The sequence below is a fragment of the Rattus rattus genome, chromosome 1 (genome assembly GCF_011064425.1).
Source record: "Rattus rattus isolate New Zealand chromosome 1, Rrattus_CSIRO_v1, whole genome shotgun sequence".
NCBI classification, from domain to species: domain Eukaryota; kingdom Metazoa; phylum Chordata; class Mammalia; order Rodentia; family Muridae; genus Rattus; species Rattus rattus.
Window position 1 is genome coordinate 118,692,687 of NC_046154.1, and position 18,275 is coordinate 118,710,961.

Sequence of the window (18,275 nt, forward strand, 5' to 3'; positions counted from 1 at the left end):
TATAACTTTGTAGTGTTTTATTACCACAGCTCTGTAGCACAACAATCAGGGATGGTGGTACCTCCAGCAGTTTTTTATAGTCATGATTAACTATTCCGGGGTTTTTATGTTTCCAAAAGAGGCTGGAAATGGTCCTTTAAGGACCTATTAAGGATTGTGTGATTGCATTGAATCTGTAGATTGCTTTTGGAAGGATGGCCATTTTTAACTATGTTAATCTTCCAAATTCCTGACCATGGAAAGTCATTCCGAATGTACTATCTTTTGCTATTTTTCCAGTGACTTGAAATTTTTATCATACAAGTCTTTCACTTGCTCAGGCAGAGTTATCCCAAGACATTTTATATTAGTTAAGGCTACTGGGAAAGGTCTTGTTTCCCCGATTTCATTTTCAATCCATTTGTCATTTGTCCAGTACTCATTTGCTACTGATTTCTGTGAGTTAGTTCTCTAACCAGCTACTTTGCTAAAAGTGTTTACTAGCCGTAGGAGCTTCATAGCAGAATTTTTAGGATCACTAATATTTTAGGTAGTATATGTACTACCTTATCAGCTAGTAAAGATACTTCAGTTTCCTTATTGCTCTAGTTAAGACTTCAAGTACTATATTGAGTAGGTGTGGGGAGTAGACAACCTTGTCTTCTTTGTGATTTTTGTAGAATTGCTTTGAGTTTCCATTTAGGTTAATGTTGGCTATGGGATTGCTGTAACTCTCTTATTATATTAAGGTAGAGTCCTTGTATCCCTAATCTCTCCAGGACTTTTTTTTTCACAAAGGAGTATTGAATTCTCTAATAGAGAGCTAATATGCAAAACATATAAAGAGCTTAAAATAGATGTGAAGAAAATAAATAACCTAGTTTAAAAGTGTGGGGGGCAAGGATACAGATCTGGACAGAATTCTCAATAGAAGAAACTCAAATGGCCAAGAAACACTTGAAGAAGCATCCTTAGTCATCAGGGAAATACACGTCAAAACTACTTTGAGATTTCATCTTATAGCTGTCAGGATGGCTAAGATCAACACAGCAAGTGACAGCTCATGCTGGTGAGGATGTGGAGTAAAGGGAACACTCCTTCATTGCTGGTAGGAGTGCAAAGTTTTACAGCCACAATATACAATCTATATACAATATGTAACATAAAATATACAATACAATATACATACAAAGGCTTACTGGTTGTGGTCCAGCTCATCCAACAATGGTTGTCTAATAACATAAGGTTGAAGTCTCTGGTAGTTGTTGAGTCCACGAAGCTGGATGTCTCTCATCTGGTACTTAGTATATGCCAGAATCCTAAAGAAGTAGGCTCTAATTCCAGTGAAGGAATTGACTTGCTAGTGAGATCAAGAGTAAACAAGCAAAGAAAGCAAGCCTCCTTTCTCCCTGTCCTTTATATAGGCTGCCAGCAGGAGGTGGGTGTGGCCTAGATTACAGGGAGATCTTCCTACCTCAAAGGGTTCAGGCTGAAAGTTGGTATTCCCATTTCAAGTGATTTAGTTAAGAAAAAAAAAATACCTCTTACATGTATCCAGACAATTGAGCTTTTATAATTCCAAATATGTCAAGTTGGCAACTAAGACTAGCCATGAGTCCTTCCCTTGTCAGCCTGATACACAATCATATCTCCTTATGTCATGCTTAATTTTCAAGTGAAAAAAAAAAAAAGAACAGGTCATAATTATACCCAACCTGATATAACTATTTCACATACAATCACAAATGCCTTAAACATTTAACCAGGTCACTATTGTGCTTAACATGACATAATTATCCCTCATTCAACCACAGACATATTATTCATTTAGAATGCATGGCAATGCCCCTTGAGGGACATTCTTTTACTATCCTAAACTTAAATATGATAACCCCTGATAGTCTCGTAATTGATGTTATACTACATGATAAAGAAGTCAAGGAGAGAAAGCACAAATATCTGTATAAACACTTTCTTAACAAAATATGACAAGACAGTCATTATTATTATTATAATCCTCTTTTCTGCAACTGACTATGTGGTGTTAACTTGTGTTTATAACTCTCTTCCTCTACTACACATTCCGAGTTTCCTCCACCCTCAGCAAGCACCTCAGTAGGTCTCAGCTCTTTAATGGAGGAGTGACACCTTCATTCCCGAAGGGTCTGTGTCTTTTGTCATCCTTTCTGGATTAGGCTGTTGTGGTTTCACACTGACTTTAATGACAGGACACGGTAGCAGCAAGAGATGCGCTAAAGGATCGCTTGCACTCCAGACATAATCTTGCTTCTGTTGTGGAGAAGTCATCCAGCTTCCTTTTGGTAATTTGGATCAATCACCCTGTCTAACACCTATTCCTTTCTTGATCTGTAGGGTTTAAGGACATCAGAAGGCCAAAGTGGCTGGAGGGGAGGTGGAGTGTGAACTTCCAGTGCAATAGAGTGTTTGTTGTGTCTCCTGGAAATAGTGCTCTCCTCTCTAGGACCAAACATGTAGGCCAGAAGACTTAAGGTAATAGGAACAGGGAACAAACATTTTCCTAGTGGGTTTGCTCGGGGTAATAATGAGTGGAACTATTGTCCTTGATTCCATGGATCATAGCTATGGGCTCAACTGCACCATGTATTAGAATCTGACTCAAAGTATACACTGCCTTTGGGAGAACCCTGCCCCAGCCTTCCAGGCTGCTGCTACCTGGGCACTGTAAATGTGTCTTCAAAAGGTCATTCCATCTTTATATCAGGCCAACTGCTTCAAGATGGTCAAGAACATGGTAAGACCAGGGGATTTCTGGCTGGTCAAAAGCAAGTAGAATACCATGATGGTGGATAAGGCATTCCACAAATGGTAGTTTTGGCAGGAATATGACATGCAGGCAAGGCAAATCTATTACCAGAAGAAATGTTTATTCAGTAAGAACAAGTGTCGGGGTTGGGGATTTAGCTCAGTGGTAGAGCGCTTGCCTAGCAAGCGCAAGGCCCTGGGTTCGGTCCCCAGCTCCAAAAAAAAAAAGAACAAGTGTCTTCTCTACAGAGGAAGTGGTCCAATGCGTCAACCTGCCACCAGGCCACTGGCTGGTCATCCCAGGGAATGGTGTTCAGTGTTGGTCTCTGCTGTTGGCAAATCTGTTCCTCAGCAGCAGCTGTAGCCAGAGAAATTTCAGTGAATAAAAGTCCATTAATAACCTCCATCTCTACCACCATGGTCACTTTATTCATGTGCACTTTGGCCAATGACATGGATGGCATTGTAATGAGAGTAGAAACCATATGCATTTGGGCAACTTCTTCAAATAATTTGCTTTAGTGCCATTGGGACCTGCTCAGACCTACTGACATATATACCACTTCCATTTCATAATGGATTACTGCTGTTCACGTCCTACTTGGTGAGTCAGATAACATATAGCTCATGGTGGGGCAGCTCAGACCAAATGGTCACTTGGTGTCCCATGGTCAAACATTCAGTTTCCACTAAGAATCGATAAATAGGCTGAAAGCTGTCTCTCAAAGGGAAAATAGTTGTTTGCAGATTATGGTAGAGCCTTGCTCAAAAATACAAAAGGTTTCTCCGTGATTTACTTGCAGGGGCCATACAGCATCCTTATCCACCACTGATATTTCAAGTACCGCCAGGTCTCATGGACCATATGGTTCAAATGGCCGAGCAGCTTTACAACAACCTGTGCTTGTTGAAGAGCCCTTTCCTATTCCAGGCCTTACATGAAGCTAGCAGTTTTCTGAGTCCCTTGATATATGAGCTGGAGTAACATACCCAAGAGAGGAATGTGTTGTCTCCAGAATCCACATAGGCTTGCTAAAGGTTATGTTTCTTTCTTGGTGATGGGAGTGGCCAGGTTCAATAATTTAGCCTTCTCTTTAGAACAGTGCTTCTCACCCTACATAGGGCTATGGCATGTTGTTGTGACCACCAACCACAAAGTATTTTCATTGCTACTTCATAACTCTAATTTTGCTACTGTTACTGAATTTTAATATGAATGTCTGATATGCCAACTCCATGAAAGAGTCACTCAGCCCCAACAGAGTGGTCCGGACCCATGGTTGAGAATGGCTGCCTCGGAAGGACTATCTCTGAATTTCACTGAGGGGGCCCTGGAATTTTGGTTGGATTTATTTCCCATCGTCTGGTGCACATATGTGTTACCGATAAGTCCAAATTAGTTGCTACTACCTGCTTGCTTTCTTTAGTCAGTATAATGTCATCAATATAGTGGACCAATGTGATATTTTTGTGGATGAGACAATCAAGATCCCACCTAACTAAGTTATGACACAGTGCTGGAGAGTAATATGTCCTTGAGGTAAAACTGTAAGTGTACTGCTGGCCTTGCCAACTGAAAGCAAACTGCTGCTGGTGGTCTTTGTAAACAGGCACTGAGTAAAAGGCATTGCCAGATCAGTAGCTATATACCATGTGCTAGGAGATGTGTTAATCTGCTCCAAGTAAGGACACCACATCTGAGACCACAGCTACAATTGGACTCACTACTTGACTGATTTGATGGTCAACTGTAATTCTCCATTCTCTCTGTCTTCTTTTACTAGCCAGATAGGAGAGTTAAAGGGGGATGTGGAACACTACTACCCTGTGTCTTTCAAATCCTTGATAGTGGCATTACTTTCTACAGTTCTTCTAGGAATGTGATCCTGTTTTTGATTCATTATTTTCCTTGGTGGAGCAAGTCTTAAAGCTTCCATTTAACCGTTCTCACCATAATAGCCCTCACTCCACTGCACAGGTCATGGAACCAATGTGGGAATTATGCCAAATTCTAAATATATCTTCTCCAATTGTACATTTGAGGACTGGGGAAATAACCACAGGGTAAGTTTAGGGACATAATGGACTTATGATGAGATACCAGCCAAAAATGCATTAATCACCTGACACCTTAAACCCCTACTTTAAATGGAGCACTGCAGTGTTTCTTGGAATCTTCCCACAATCAGCATCTATTAAAAATGAGTACCCAACAAACTCTGGAAACTCTAGCTATTTCCTTTTCCCCAGTGTATAGTTACCCTTGTAAAAAGCCTTAGTTCCCTCTAGGGAAGGACTGCAGAAAGACCAACATTAAAACTTTTGGGTATTTTCTCAAGGCCCTTCCTCAGTAGAACCTGGACTTTCCTTTATTTCACAGGGTCCGTGTCTGCAAACTGCCTTAAATCTGAAAATTGTTTCACAGGTCAAGATCCCCTTTTGACATGTTCTAGTGGAGCCTTTGTTTCCTTTGTTTGAGAAATTTTCTGCTTATATAGCTCAAACTTAAATTTAGTTTCTAGTTCTTGCCTGAAAATAGCATAATTGATTAGCCAGTAACAAAGGTCTGTGGAAGTTGTATGGTTTACCATAAAAATCACTGCTTGTGCTAACTAACCATCATGGGTTAGGACACTGTGGACATTGCTTATGCTGGCCATTACAAATGCTATAATCTGTGGAAGTTAGGTCCTGGTTCTTCCTCCCAGCCCCATGCTCCCAGAAATAAGACAGACTCGAAATATACTTACAAATACTTTGGCCATATAGCTAGGCTCTTTTTTGACTAGACATAACATATCCCATTTATTCTAGCCTACATTCTGTCATGTGGCTGGCTACTTATGCTCCAGAACCGTGTGTCCATCTCCTTACATCTTTCAGGTGAATCTCTACAGCAAGCACCTTGTCTTTGGTGATTCGGGGCTGCCACCTGGACGCTGCTACATCAGGGCCGAATTAAATCCATTGCATTTAATTCATCCAACTGAGCATCAATACCTCCAACTCTTAATGTCTGACATCAGGCAAAAGTGACACCAAAGCCCTTTAAATGTGTTTGTGTCGCCTCACTGTTCGTGTCTTATAGGATTAATAGAGGCGTGTCTTCTGGGCCTTCCCATTGTGAGCAGTTAGGTTTCACATACCATACCCACTCTAGCATTGCAGTTTTCCTGAGACTTAAAATCCTTTCATCAACATTAACCCAAGAGATATCAGACATCTCCAACTCCATTTCAGTATGTCATCTTTTGACGAACGCTTCATTTAAACAAACTTTTGACAGTTTTAAAAAATTGTAAAAGCTTCCACATTATACCTAGAATCTCCACTCAGAGGACTTAGATCAATACAATCAGCCTAATCCAGTTTTATGTTTCGTCCACCATTTTCTCACACCCTTAAAATCCATTCCCACACAGATTTCCCAAACTTTCTCTTGAATGAATTAGCAAACTCATTAAGCACCTCCTCCTGGACTACACTTTCACCCTCCCCTCCGGAAGCCCTCCTTTCCTTGAGTCTGTTAATAAGTCGAGAGGCAACTTTTGGTGGGTGAGGAGGACATTAGTGTTGTCTTACCTGGCATCTCCTTCAGAGAAAGTTACTGCAGGTAGCAGACAATGAAGAATTAATTCCTCAGTCAAGGGGGAAGAAGTCAATTTCCCAGGGGTTAGGTGTTAATATATCTATGGCTAAAGGTGTCAAGACTACTTTCTTAGGTGAAATTGACCCTTGTGAATCTGAGGGTTCAAAATCTAATAGGGCCATCTCACATAGCCCCATCCCGAGTTACAAGATCCCATTCATTACCAATTAACACTCTTACTTAACTGATGACACCCTTGGCTGCTGGAGATAAGATTCCTTCCCAGGGCACACTTAGAAACCTTTAGACTGCTTATGTGCAGCTGGAACCTGTCGGTTTGATCACCGACTTCATCGCTATCCTTACCCTGTCCTGAGATGTGAGAAGCCGGTTCATTTTATGGCAGAGCCCATTCTTTTCCTTTGTCAGTTTATCCAGAGATGCTAGGAGCATCCTCAGTTTTCTTACCTTTTCACCAGTCGTCAAAACTGTTATCTACACAATCACCAGATCCATTGCCACTCGGAACAGGCGAATCAGGAAAACCAAATACATTTTTTCCCTTTAATTTTGTAAAATACTTCACACCATATTCTCCAAGTTTTAGGAAAGGCTCAGCAACTATAGATATTAGCAGATTAGAAAGCCTATTTTAATATTTAAAAATATTTTTATGTATCTAAAATTCATCTTTATACTTCTGTTACTCTAGAACCACATTTGGTACCAATACCTGTATCAGTTAGGGTTTTCTAGGAGGAACAGAGCTCTGTGTCAATGTGTGTGTGTGTGTGTGTGTGTGTGTGTGTGTGAGAGAGAGAGAGAGAGAGAGAGAGAGAGAGAGGAGAGAGAGAGAGAGAGAGAGAGAGAGAGAGAGAGAGAGATTTATTGGAATGACTTACAGGCTGTGGTCCAGGTAGTTCAACAATGGCTGTCTACTAAGAAGAGATTCATGAAACCAATATCTCAGTCCATGAGGCGATATGTCTTCAGTATATGTCAGAATCCAAAAGAAGTGGGCTCTAATGAAGGTGAAGGTGGACTTCCCAGTGAGTGCAAGAGCAAGCAGGCAACAAGAGCAATATTCCATGTCTTTAAGATAGGCTACCAGGAGAAGGTGGCTATGGCCCAGATTAAAGGTGAATCTTCCTACCTCAAAAGATCCAGGCTAGACGTCTTCCCACTTCAAATGTTTTATTTAGAAAAGTCTGACACAAGTGTACCCAGTGTTTTAGTTTATTTGAGATGATGAAGTCAAGGTGAAAACCAAGTTTAGCCATCACAGTGGTTGAATTTAACAAAAAAAGAAGAGGTCTATAAACATTTTAGGTGAAATTTTTGAATAATCTTTTGCTTCCATGGGATTTGTTTATTTTTGTGGTGATGCACATAGGACACAAAGCCTTACTCAAGTTAGGCTAATACTATATGTAAGACTTAGCTAGCCTCTCAATCCAGTCTGGCCTGCTTCACCCTCTCTAGTGTTGGGATTACAGGTGACAATGTGTTGATTTGTATTGGGCCCTAAGAGAGTAGAATAGTAAGTTTTAATCGACCTCAAATCATACTGTTACCTTTCAAAAACCCTTTAAAAAGTTCTGTATAAAAAATGCAATAGGGTTTTGTGGTTGACATTGAAATTTGTAGGGCAGTGCTTTGATTTAGTGTGTAATTTCTCCTGGTCCTTTGTTATTTGCATTATAGATCTCATGCCTACATGCTAACTATACTCCCATACTCGTGTGACACGAGTGTGATCTCAGTCTTCAGAAAGGCTCCAGGAAGCCATTGCTGATATCAGATTGCATAAACAAGAGATTCCTTGCCACTCTTCCGAGAAAGCTTAATTGCTTCAAGATTCTACTTCTTGAGTTTCAAAGTTATATTTTAAGTGGTTTGTGTGAAAGCATCTCTGAGGCAAGCACTTGAAGTTCCTCTTCAGGAAAATATGAAAAGAGGAAAACAAACCAGTGAATATTAGCGCACAGGAGTGGGGGTGGGGGTGGTGGTAGGGTGAAGTATTTGCCTAAGCTCTGACTCCTGACCTATACAAGGTCATAGGATGCTAACGCTTCCAAAATATAGCTGTAATGAGTGCTCATCTTTTTTAAAAATACCTTTTATTTCCTCAGAAGTATTTTTTTCAGTCCCTCTGAATCTAGGTATACACTGAACTTGTTGAAATTTGGACAAGATTTGTAGGAGAGCTCAGAATTCAGAGTTAGCTGTCCTCTCTAGAGAGGGAAATCTACTATCACTAGACGTCTGAAGGGCTAATAAGCAGAAGTGATTGAGAATTTGCTGGCACTGTATAGGAGAGAGGAGAAAGCTAGCAAATATGATTTTGTACCCCTGTATAGGAAAGAGTTTTACTAACTCTTCGCCAGCAAGGTCAATAGGTATCTCAAAAGTTCGAATATCCAGTCATGCAAGAAATGATGATGGGGTAGGGAGAAGACGGTACCTGCACTTCTCAAACATTCACATGTCTGAGGTCTGCCTGGAGTTGTCGCTAAAACTTAACTTCCCATTCAGTGAGTGTGGGGTGGTACCCAAGATTCTTCATACTTATCAGGTTCTTTGATGAAGTCAATGCCAGTAGTTCAGAGATGACATGGGAATAACAGCCCAGCTGTCTACTACATTTGAAAAAAAATCTAACTTTATTATTTATTTTATGTAATCAGGTGTTTTACCTTTACATATGTCCATGTATTATTTGCATGTAAGACCAGTCCCTGGGATTGGAGGGTGAAGTATTTGCCTAAGTTCTGACCTCTGTCTTATACAAGGTCATAGGATGATAATGCTTTCAAAATACAGCTGGATGGTGGTGAGCCACTATGTAGATGCTAGAACTGAATCTGGGTCTTCTGGAAGAAGTGCTCTTAACTTCTGAGCCATCTATCTCTCCATCCCTTAGTTTTTAGATACTAATTGTGATTAATGATGCAATTAGAGGCTGGAGCAGGAGGATCAAACCCAATCTAGATCACAGAGTGGGAGCTTCTCAATGAGAAACAAATACCCAACAGGCGACACTCCAAAGAATGTAAGAAGTACACGTGGGGAGAAGTTGGCTTAATTGTGATTCCTAAACACACTCAGAGCCCCTCAAAGCTTCTTTTGTGTTATAGGATGCCCATGAATTCCTGTTTTATATTCTTCAGTACAGACTCTTCCATTGGGTTTGCTCATACACACCCCAATTTGCCTTGGGATAGCTGTCTTCATGCAGAAAATCCAGGTGCCCGCACAAAACTTTGAAAAGAAGGATCCGCTGCCATCCGGAGACAGGCTAGAAGGTCTCTTCATAGGGAGGTGTTCTAAAGATGAGGTGACAGAAGCAAGATAGGCCAAGGTATGAAAGAAACTGACCTCTAGAGGGCATAACAGCTCTCAAGGATAAGTACTTTCCTTCATGGTTATCCATCTCTATGGTAGGTAGTATGTTTTGGCTTTCACATTTATGTTAATGTTAGCCAGGACCAGCTTAGTATGCATGGGGTTTTTTTTTGTTGTTGTTGTTTTTTTGTTTTTTTGTTTTTTTTGGTTTTGTTGTTGTTGTTGTTGTTTTTTTTGTTTTTTTTGTTTTTGTTTTTTGTTTTTTGTTTTTTGTTTTTTGTTTTTGCTTTTCATCCTGTTACCATCTACTCCAGAAGAAGCACTTCTGAAGGGAAAGAACCTCCAGAGTTCTGGAAAAGCCACGATGGAACTTGTGATGCAGGCTCTCTATCAGCACTAATTTAAAAAGCACCTCTTCCAGAACAAAGCTTCAAAGCACGCCGAGTCCTTTGAATAAGCAAGCAACATATTTGAAAGGTGTTCGGAAAAAACGAGCATAAGCTGGGCAATGGTGGTGCACACCTTTAATCCCAGCACTCTGGAGACAGAGGCAGGCAGATCTCTGTGAGTTTGAGACCGGCCGATCAACAGCGAGAGTTCCAGGCCAGGCATTCTAGAGGATGATGTTGCACTGGGTCACTTTCTTTCTTGCCTTGGCCCTTCCTGTTTCTGTCACTTTCTAGTCCCTGATCAGTTGAGAATGGGAGCCCACTGCTCTCTTGCCATCATTGAAAGCTCATTTTCAGAATCCAGCAGGGTTGACTGCCATCTGCAGACAGGCTGGAAGGGCTCCGCTATTCCCCTGAGACACAGTCTCACCACAGACTTCCTGTCCTGGCTCTGCCCCTGAGCCTTAGGTAGGGGAGTTGTGTTATTGGACAGTGTGACAGCCAGGGTTGGGCACCACGTAAACACTTGTTTTCTGCATTTTTGGGCTGTGATTTTCATAATGATCTTAATATGATCTTTCTTTATTCTGTGTAGTTGAGGTGAGAGGAAATTGGTATTTCCATGACGGTCTATGAACATATCTCTGGCCAAATAATCCTACTGTTTTGGTTTCCCTGTGGTGACCTGTTACCTGAGAGCATTACTCTACTGTTTGGAGAAAACTTAAAATACTTATAAATGTATTACAGACAAAAATGTTTCCCACTGAATCCTTCTACTCTTTCAGGGGAGGCTCTCCCCAGATGGTTTGGGTTACTACATTTGTGTGATAAAAGAAGTAAATGGTCCAGAGCATCTGTGACAGGGACCTTGCCTTCCCTGTAGAGGGCAAAGATACAGTTGCAATTAAATGAGTGGTCTCATTACCTGAAGCTTGCTACGCCTTCTGTGCATGAGCTACAATCAATATGCAGTAAACAATAACTATTAAACTATAAAACTATAAGCTACTATATCAAATACTTAATTGAGCAAAATGTATAATCTTTGTTGATCCAGAACTTAGTTCAGATGTTGGTAACATCTCATGACTGTGGTAAAGATTGTAGACTAATTATATAGGACAGGGTATACAGAAGATGCAGAAGCCCAGACTAGATCTGCTGTAGTTACCCTAAAGTGGCTTTTTAAAAGTGGCTTCCTGAAACATCCTGTTTCTGTTTATTTCACTTTCTATCATAAAGGCGAGATATGAATGTATCCCCCACCCCAACAATTTAGTTACTTTGCCCATAAGATTCTTTAGGTCAATAATAAGTACGTCTTGCCCACATAGAGTGCTAACAGCAAAGCTGCAGATTACCTGGTAAAAAGCCATCATATTTCAACATCTTTGAATGTAGTGTGTCAGCACATCTGTCACCTGCTGTCTTGCTAATCAGTGAAGGTGTCACTTTCTGTCAGTCTCGAGGCCTTGTGCACTGTGGTTCGGTGTGGTTGTAGTTCATCTGGCGACTGAATGACAACCAGTGTGATCCAAGCCAGCTTAATTCATGGACTGTGATTTTAGAACTCAATTTGTGTCATTTCTCTGTGAAGAAAGAGAGAATAACGCATCATAAATCCACAGTGCTCCCTCTGTGGTAGGCACTGCAAGTTGACCGCATTCCCACCAAATGGGTTCTCAATTAGAAAGATTTGTGGCTGTGGCAGCACATTACCAGCGAAGAGGAAGCTGCGAAGACTGTAAATATCAGCCTGGCCACGTCTCTCCCAGACACAAGACAGCGTGAACCAAACAAGAGTCTGAGCTGTGTTTTCATACTCCTTGTCAGAATTGGCTCCCGGGCATTGGCAGAATGTTGTAGCCATATGTTTTGTGTGCGTGTGTTTTGTCTCTAAATGTCTAGCTTTGAACTTGCTTGAAGTGTGTAGCTTATGTTAGATGTTGTTTCTAACAGATACAAGTTTCATATGTCCATATCTAACATGTAAAATTTTTTTCTTAGAACAAATTCTTCTTGCTTTTGATGCTATAACAGTAGATCATTAGTGTGGAGGTTTTGAGAAACATCGTGGCTTGTTCATTCATTTACCTGAGAGGGCTGGGATCCCTGGGCTGGTGGTCCTGGTTTCTATAAGATCACATGTTGATCGATCCAGTAACCAGCATCCCACCATAACCCCATCATCAGCTCCTGCCTCCTGGTTTCTGCCCTGTTTGAGTTCCTGCCCTGACTTCCTTTGATGTGGAAGTGTAAGCTGAATAAAGACTTTCCTCCCCAACTTGGTTTTGGTCATGGTGTTTCATCACTGCATGGTAACCCTAATAATATCAGGATGTCGGGCTGGAGAGATGGCTCAGCGGTTAAGAGCACCCGACTACTCTTCCAGAGGTCCTGAGTTCAATTCCCAGCAACCACATGGTGGCTCACAACCATCTGTAAAGAGACCCAATGCCCTCTTCTGGTGTGTCTGAAGACAGCTACAGTGTACTCATATGTAATAAATAAATAAATCTCTAAAAAAATAATATGAGGATGTCTTCTAAATACATAAGCAAATCCATAAACTCTAAAGTAACTCTGTTAGTTTTTATGTATAGCAACCCTGGATTTTCAGTATTCTCCTGTTGTATTATTTTCTCTAGGAAGTGTGGAAAAGAAACTTAACTTTGATTCTTTCTTATTACAAAAATATAAATTTTGTCAAGAACTTGTCATATTTAAAGCTGTATTCTGAGTACTTTATATGCATTGCTAACTTGTAGTCATCAAGTTCATGAAATTGAATACTATTATTATTATTATTATTATTATTATTATTATTATTATTACTACTACTCTGTGTGTGTGTGTGTGTGTGTGTGTGTGTGTGTGTGTGTGTGTGTGTGTGTGTGTAAACATGAGTGCAGGTGTCTGTAGGGGCTTCAAGAGGGTGTCTAATCTTCTGGCTGAAGTTACCAGTGACTGTGAACCATCTGATTAGGGTGATGGGTACTAAGTTCTCTAGTACTGTGCAAGAGCAGTATGGTCTCATTTTTCTTTTTCTTATTGACTTTTTGCTTTTATTAAAAATAGATTTTTTTACATACTATATCCCGATTACAGTTCCCTTCTCTCTACTTCTCACAGTTCCTCCTCACCTCCACTCTGTTCTAGAACTACTTTCTCATTAGAAAATGAACAGTCTTCTAAGAGATAATAAACAATAAGGTATAATAAAATATAAAGGAAGATAACACAAAAACTAACACTTTTGAATTGGACAAAATAAACAGAAGGAAAAGAGCCCAAGAGAAGGCAGAAGGAACAGAGACCCAGTCATTTGTTCACTCAGGCATCCTATAAAAACTTTGAGCTGGAAGCCATAATATATAAGCAAGGTACCTGGTGCAGACCTGGATGCATGCAGCTATACATTTTGGCCAGCACCATTTGTTGAAAATCAGGTGTCCCTAGGTGTGTAGATTTATGTCTGAGTCTTCAGTTGAATCCCTTAATCAATATGTGTGGTTTGGAGCCAATACCATGGTCTTTTGATTATGATAGTTTTGTAGTACCACTTGAAATTAGAGATTGTCATACTTCCCACAGTTCTTTTACTATTTATGAGTACTTTTTAGTTAGTTGTGATAAGGGCTTGTTAATCTTTCTGTTAGGACAGGTTCAACAATATAATAATGTGCCTCAGCCCCTCTCAATATATTTTAGTGTACCAAATATTTAAGTATCATCATGTGTGATATGATATAGTTGCTTGAATAAGGGGAAGCTACTGATAGAGATGTTACAGCCTGCTTTAGGCTGGTCTGTGATTCCATGCCAATTGATGTGCTAACTGAATGGCTCCTAAGTGACTAATGGGTAGGTAGAACACATTTCATGGAAGCGGTGGAGAAAGGATGCACACTAGGAATGTCATCGCACTATTGGGCACAATGTGTGGTTCATTTTTGGTATTTTGCATTTAAGTTGTCAAACAAAGTTTGGCTGTTGGTAACTGAAATAGAACAAGGAAAGGATTATTCAATGGGAGAAGAGAAGCAAGATTATAAAGACAAAAACATCAGAAGAGACTTGACTTTGCATCCATTGGGCAGAATGTTCAGTGTGTGTGTATGTATGTGTACATGTGTGTGTATGCATAAATGTGTACATGTGTATATGTGCATGTGCACGTATGTGTACATGTGTGTATGTGTACATGTGTGTACATGTATGTGTTTGTGTATGTATGCGCACATGTATGTACATGTGTGTTTGTGTATGTATGTGTACATGTGTACATGTATGTGTGTATAGGCACACATATGTGTGCGTGTATGTACACATGTGTGTGCATGTGTGTATGTGTATATATATGTGTACATGTGTGTGTATGTGTGTTTATTTTAATTGTTTAGCTATCAGATGGGTGCAGAGGATTGTGCAAATGAAGCCTTGTGGAAGTGTTTCAGAAACCAAAATTACATTTTAACTGAAAAGTTCTATTTTTTCCTCATTTTTCTCTTTGTCTTTCTCTCTTACTTTTTAGATCCCATTATTCAGTCTTTTTTTTTTTTTTTTCTCATTCCAGGCAATGTTCAGTCTTTGTATGGTGGAAAGTGGAGCAGATGAAGTAAATTTACGTGGTGTGACCAGCTTGGGCTTAAAGCAGGCTCTGGAGTTTGCATACACAGGACAGGTACGGTGCCAAAGGTGATACAAATGCTTTGCTTATTAACTGCTCAACCAAAGGAACCTATCTGCAGTGGATATGCTTTAGTTGCTGTACATTATGCTGATTTTAATGTTTAAAGAAATTCACATCTTTCTAATTTTATAACTGACATATTGGTGAGTAGAGCCATTTGATTTTTAGTGTTATCCAGAAACATAGCATTTTTAATCCCAATTACGTGGTTGTGAAGATTGGTTTTTCATGATCCAAAGTACTGTCATAGGGAAAAGAAGAACAGTTAGTTGAATTCTAGTTATCACTTAAGCTCCATGACCCAATTGTGGCTTTATTATCTAAAAATCAAGAGTCAAACAGGGCAAGAGCTATAGCCTAGTAGTATTGTGAACAAGACCCCTAGCCACAAAAAACAAAATCAAAACTCTTAGTTAGGGTTATTATGGTATGATGAAACACCATCACTAAAAGCAGGTTGGGGAGGAAAATGTTTACAATACAGTTCATCATAGGTGGCAGTCAGATCAGGAATTCAAATAGGACAGGAACCTGAGGCAGGAGCTGATGTAAAGGCCATGAAAGAATGCTGCTTACAGTCTTATTGTCTATGGGTTACTCAGCCGAATTTCTTATAGAACTTGGGCCAGCTCAGTAGTGACTCCACTCACAATGGGCTGAGGTCCTCCCCCATCAATCACTAATTAAGAAAATATCCTATATGCTCGCTTGTCTACAGCCTGATATTATAAAGCCATTTTCTTAATTATAGATCTCTTCACTTAGATGACTGTACTTGTGTTAAGCTGACATTAAAATAGTGAGCACAATTGGCCTCTTGTCAACTTGACTGCACTATTTAATAATAACCTTTCACTTTTACTTTATTCCTAAGACTCATATAGGTAAATGTCACAATATAAAACATTACAAACTTAAAAGTCCTATAGTATTTATAAATTCAAACACTTCAAAAATTTAGTATCTTCAAGCTTCACCAACAGAATACAAGAGATGGAAGAGAGAATCTCAGGAGCAGAAGATTCCATAGAAATCATTGACTCAACTGTCAAAGATAATGTAAAGCAGAAAAAGCTACTGGTCCAAAACATACAGGAAATCCAGGACTCAATGAGAAGATCAAACCTAAGGATAATAGGTATAGAAGAGAGTGAAGACTCCCAGCTCAAAGGACCAGTAAATATCTTCAACAAAATCATAGAAGAAAAAACTTCCCTAACCTAAAAAAAAAGAGATACCCATAGGCATACAAGAAGCCTACAGAACTCCAAATAGATTGGACCAGAAAAGAAACACCTCCCGTCACATAATAGTCAAAACACCAAACTCACAAGATAAAGAAAGAATATTAAAAAGCAGTAAGGAAAAGGTCAAGTAACATATAAAGGCAGACCTATCAGAATCACACCAGACTTTTCGCCAGAAACTATGAAGGCCAGAAGATCCTGGACTGATGTCATAGACCCTAAGAGAACACAAATGCCAGCCCAGGCTACTGTATCCTGCAAAACTCTCAATTAACATAGATGGAGAAACCAAGATATTCCATGACAAAACCAAATTTACACAATATCTTTCTACAAATCCAGCACTACAAAGGATAATAAATGGTAAAGCCCAACATAAGGAGGCAAGCTATACCCTAGAAGAAGCAAGAAACTAATCGCCTTGGCAACAAAAAAAAAGAGAAGAAAAGCACAAAACATAACCTCACATCCAAATATGAATATAACAGGAAGCAATAATCACTATTCCTTAATATCTCTCAACATCAATGGCCTCAACTCCCCAATAAAAAGACATAGATTAACAAACTGGATACGTAAACGAGGACCCTGCATTTTGCTGCCTACAGGAAACACACCTCAGAGACAAAGACAGACACTACCTCAGAGTGAAAGGCTGGAAAACAACTTTCCAAGCAAATGGTCGGAAGAAGCAAGCTGGAGTAGCCATTCTAATATCAAATAAAATCAATTTTCAACTAAAAGTCATCAAAAAAGATAAGGAAGGACACTTTATATTCATCAAAGGAAAAATCCACCAAGATGAACTCTCAATCCTAAATATCTATGCCCCAAATACAAGGGCACCTACATACATAAAAGAAACCTTACTAAAGCTCAAAACACACATTGCACCTCACACAATAATAGTAGGAGATTTCAACACCCACCTCATCAATGGACAGATCATGGAAACAGAAATTAAACAGAGACGTAGACAGACTAAGAGAAGTCATGAGCCAAATGGACTTAACGGATATTTATAGAACGTTCTACCCTAAAGCAAAAGGATATACCTTCTTCTCAGCTCCTCATGGTACTTTCTCCAAAATTGACCATATAATTGGTCAAAAAACAGGCCTCAACAGGTACAGAAAGATAGAAATAATCCCATGCAAGCTATCGGACCACCACGGCCTAAAGCTGGTCTTCAATAACAATAAGGGAAGAATGCCCACATATACGTGGAAATTGAACAATGCTCTACTCAATGATAACCTGGTCAAGGAAGAAATAAAGAAAGAAATTAAAAACTTTTTAGAATTTAATGAAAACGAAGGTACAACATACCCAAACTTATGGGACACAATGAAAGCTGTGCTAAAAGGAAAACTCATAGCGCTGAGTGCCTGCAGAAAGAAACAGGAAAGAGCATATGTCAGCAGCTTGACAGCACACCTAAAAGCTCTAGAACAAAAAGAAGCAAATACACCCAGGAGGAGTAGAAGGCAGGAAATAATCAAACTCAGAGCTGAAATCAACCAAGTAGAAACAAAATGGACCATAGAAAGAATCAACAGAACCAAAAGTTGGTTCTTTGAGAAAATCAACAAGATAGATAAACCCCTAGCCGGACTAACGAGAGGACACAGAGAGTGTGTCCAAATTAACAAAATCAGAAATGAAAAGGGAGACATAACTACAGATTCAGAGGAAATTCAAAAAATCATCAGATCTTACTATAAAAGGCTAAATTCAACAAAACTTGAAAATCTACAGGAAATGGACAATTTCCTAGACAGATACCAGGTACCGAAGTTAAATCAGGAACAGATAAACCAGTTAAACAACCCCATAACTCCTAAGGAAATAGAAGCAGTCATTAAAGGTCTCCCAACCAAAAGAGCCCAGGTCCAGACGGATTAGTGCAGAATTTCTATCAGACCTTCATAGAAGACCTCATACCAATATTATCCAAACTATTCCACAAAATTGAAACAGATGGAGCACTACCGAATTCCTTCTATGAAGCCACAATTACTCTTATACCTAAACCACACAAAGACCCAACAAAGAAAGAGAACTTCAGACCAATTTCCCTTATGAATATCGATGCAAAAATACTCAATAAAATTCTGGCAAACCGAATAAGAGCACATCAAAACAATCATCCACCATGATCAAGTAGGCTTCATCCCAGGCATGCAGGGATGGTTTAATATATGGAAAACCATCAACGTGATCCATTATATAAACAAACTGAAAGA

General features: G+C 39.6%; 1 protein-coding gene across 4 annotated transcripts in view; it reads left to right on the forward strand.

Annotated features, from left to right (window-relative positions):
* Klhl32 (kelch like family member 32) overlaps positions 1–18,275 on the forward strand; it is a 215,337-nt gene that overhangs the window by 79,805 nt on the left and 117,257 nt on the right. For all 4 annotated transcript variants that reach the window (XM_032905088.1, XM_032905100.1, XM_032905095.1 and 1 more), the window contains exon 4: positions 14,666–14,773. In XM_032905088.1, the coding sequence (XP_032760979.1) occupies positions 14,666–14,773 (108 nt within the window). The remainder of the gene's footprint in view (positions 1–14,665; positions 14,774–18,275) is intronic.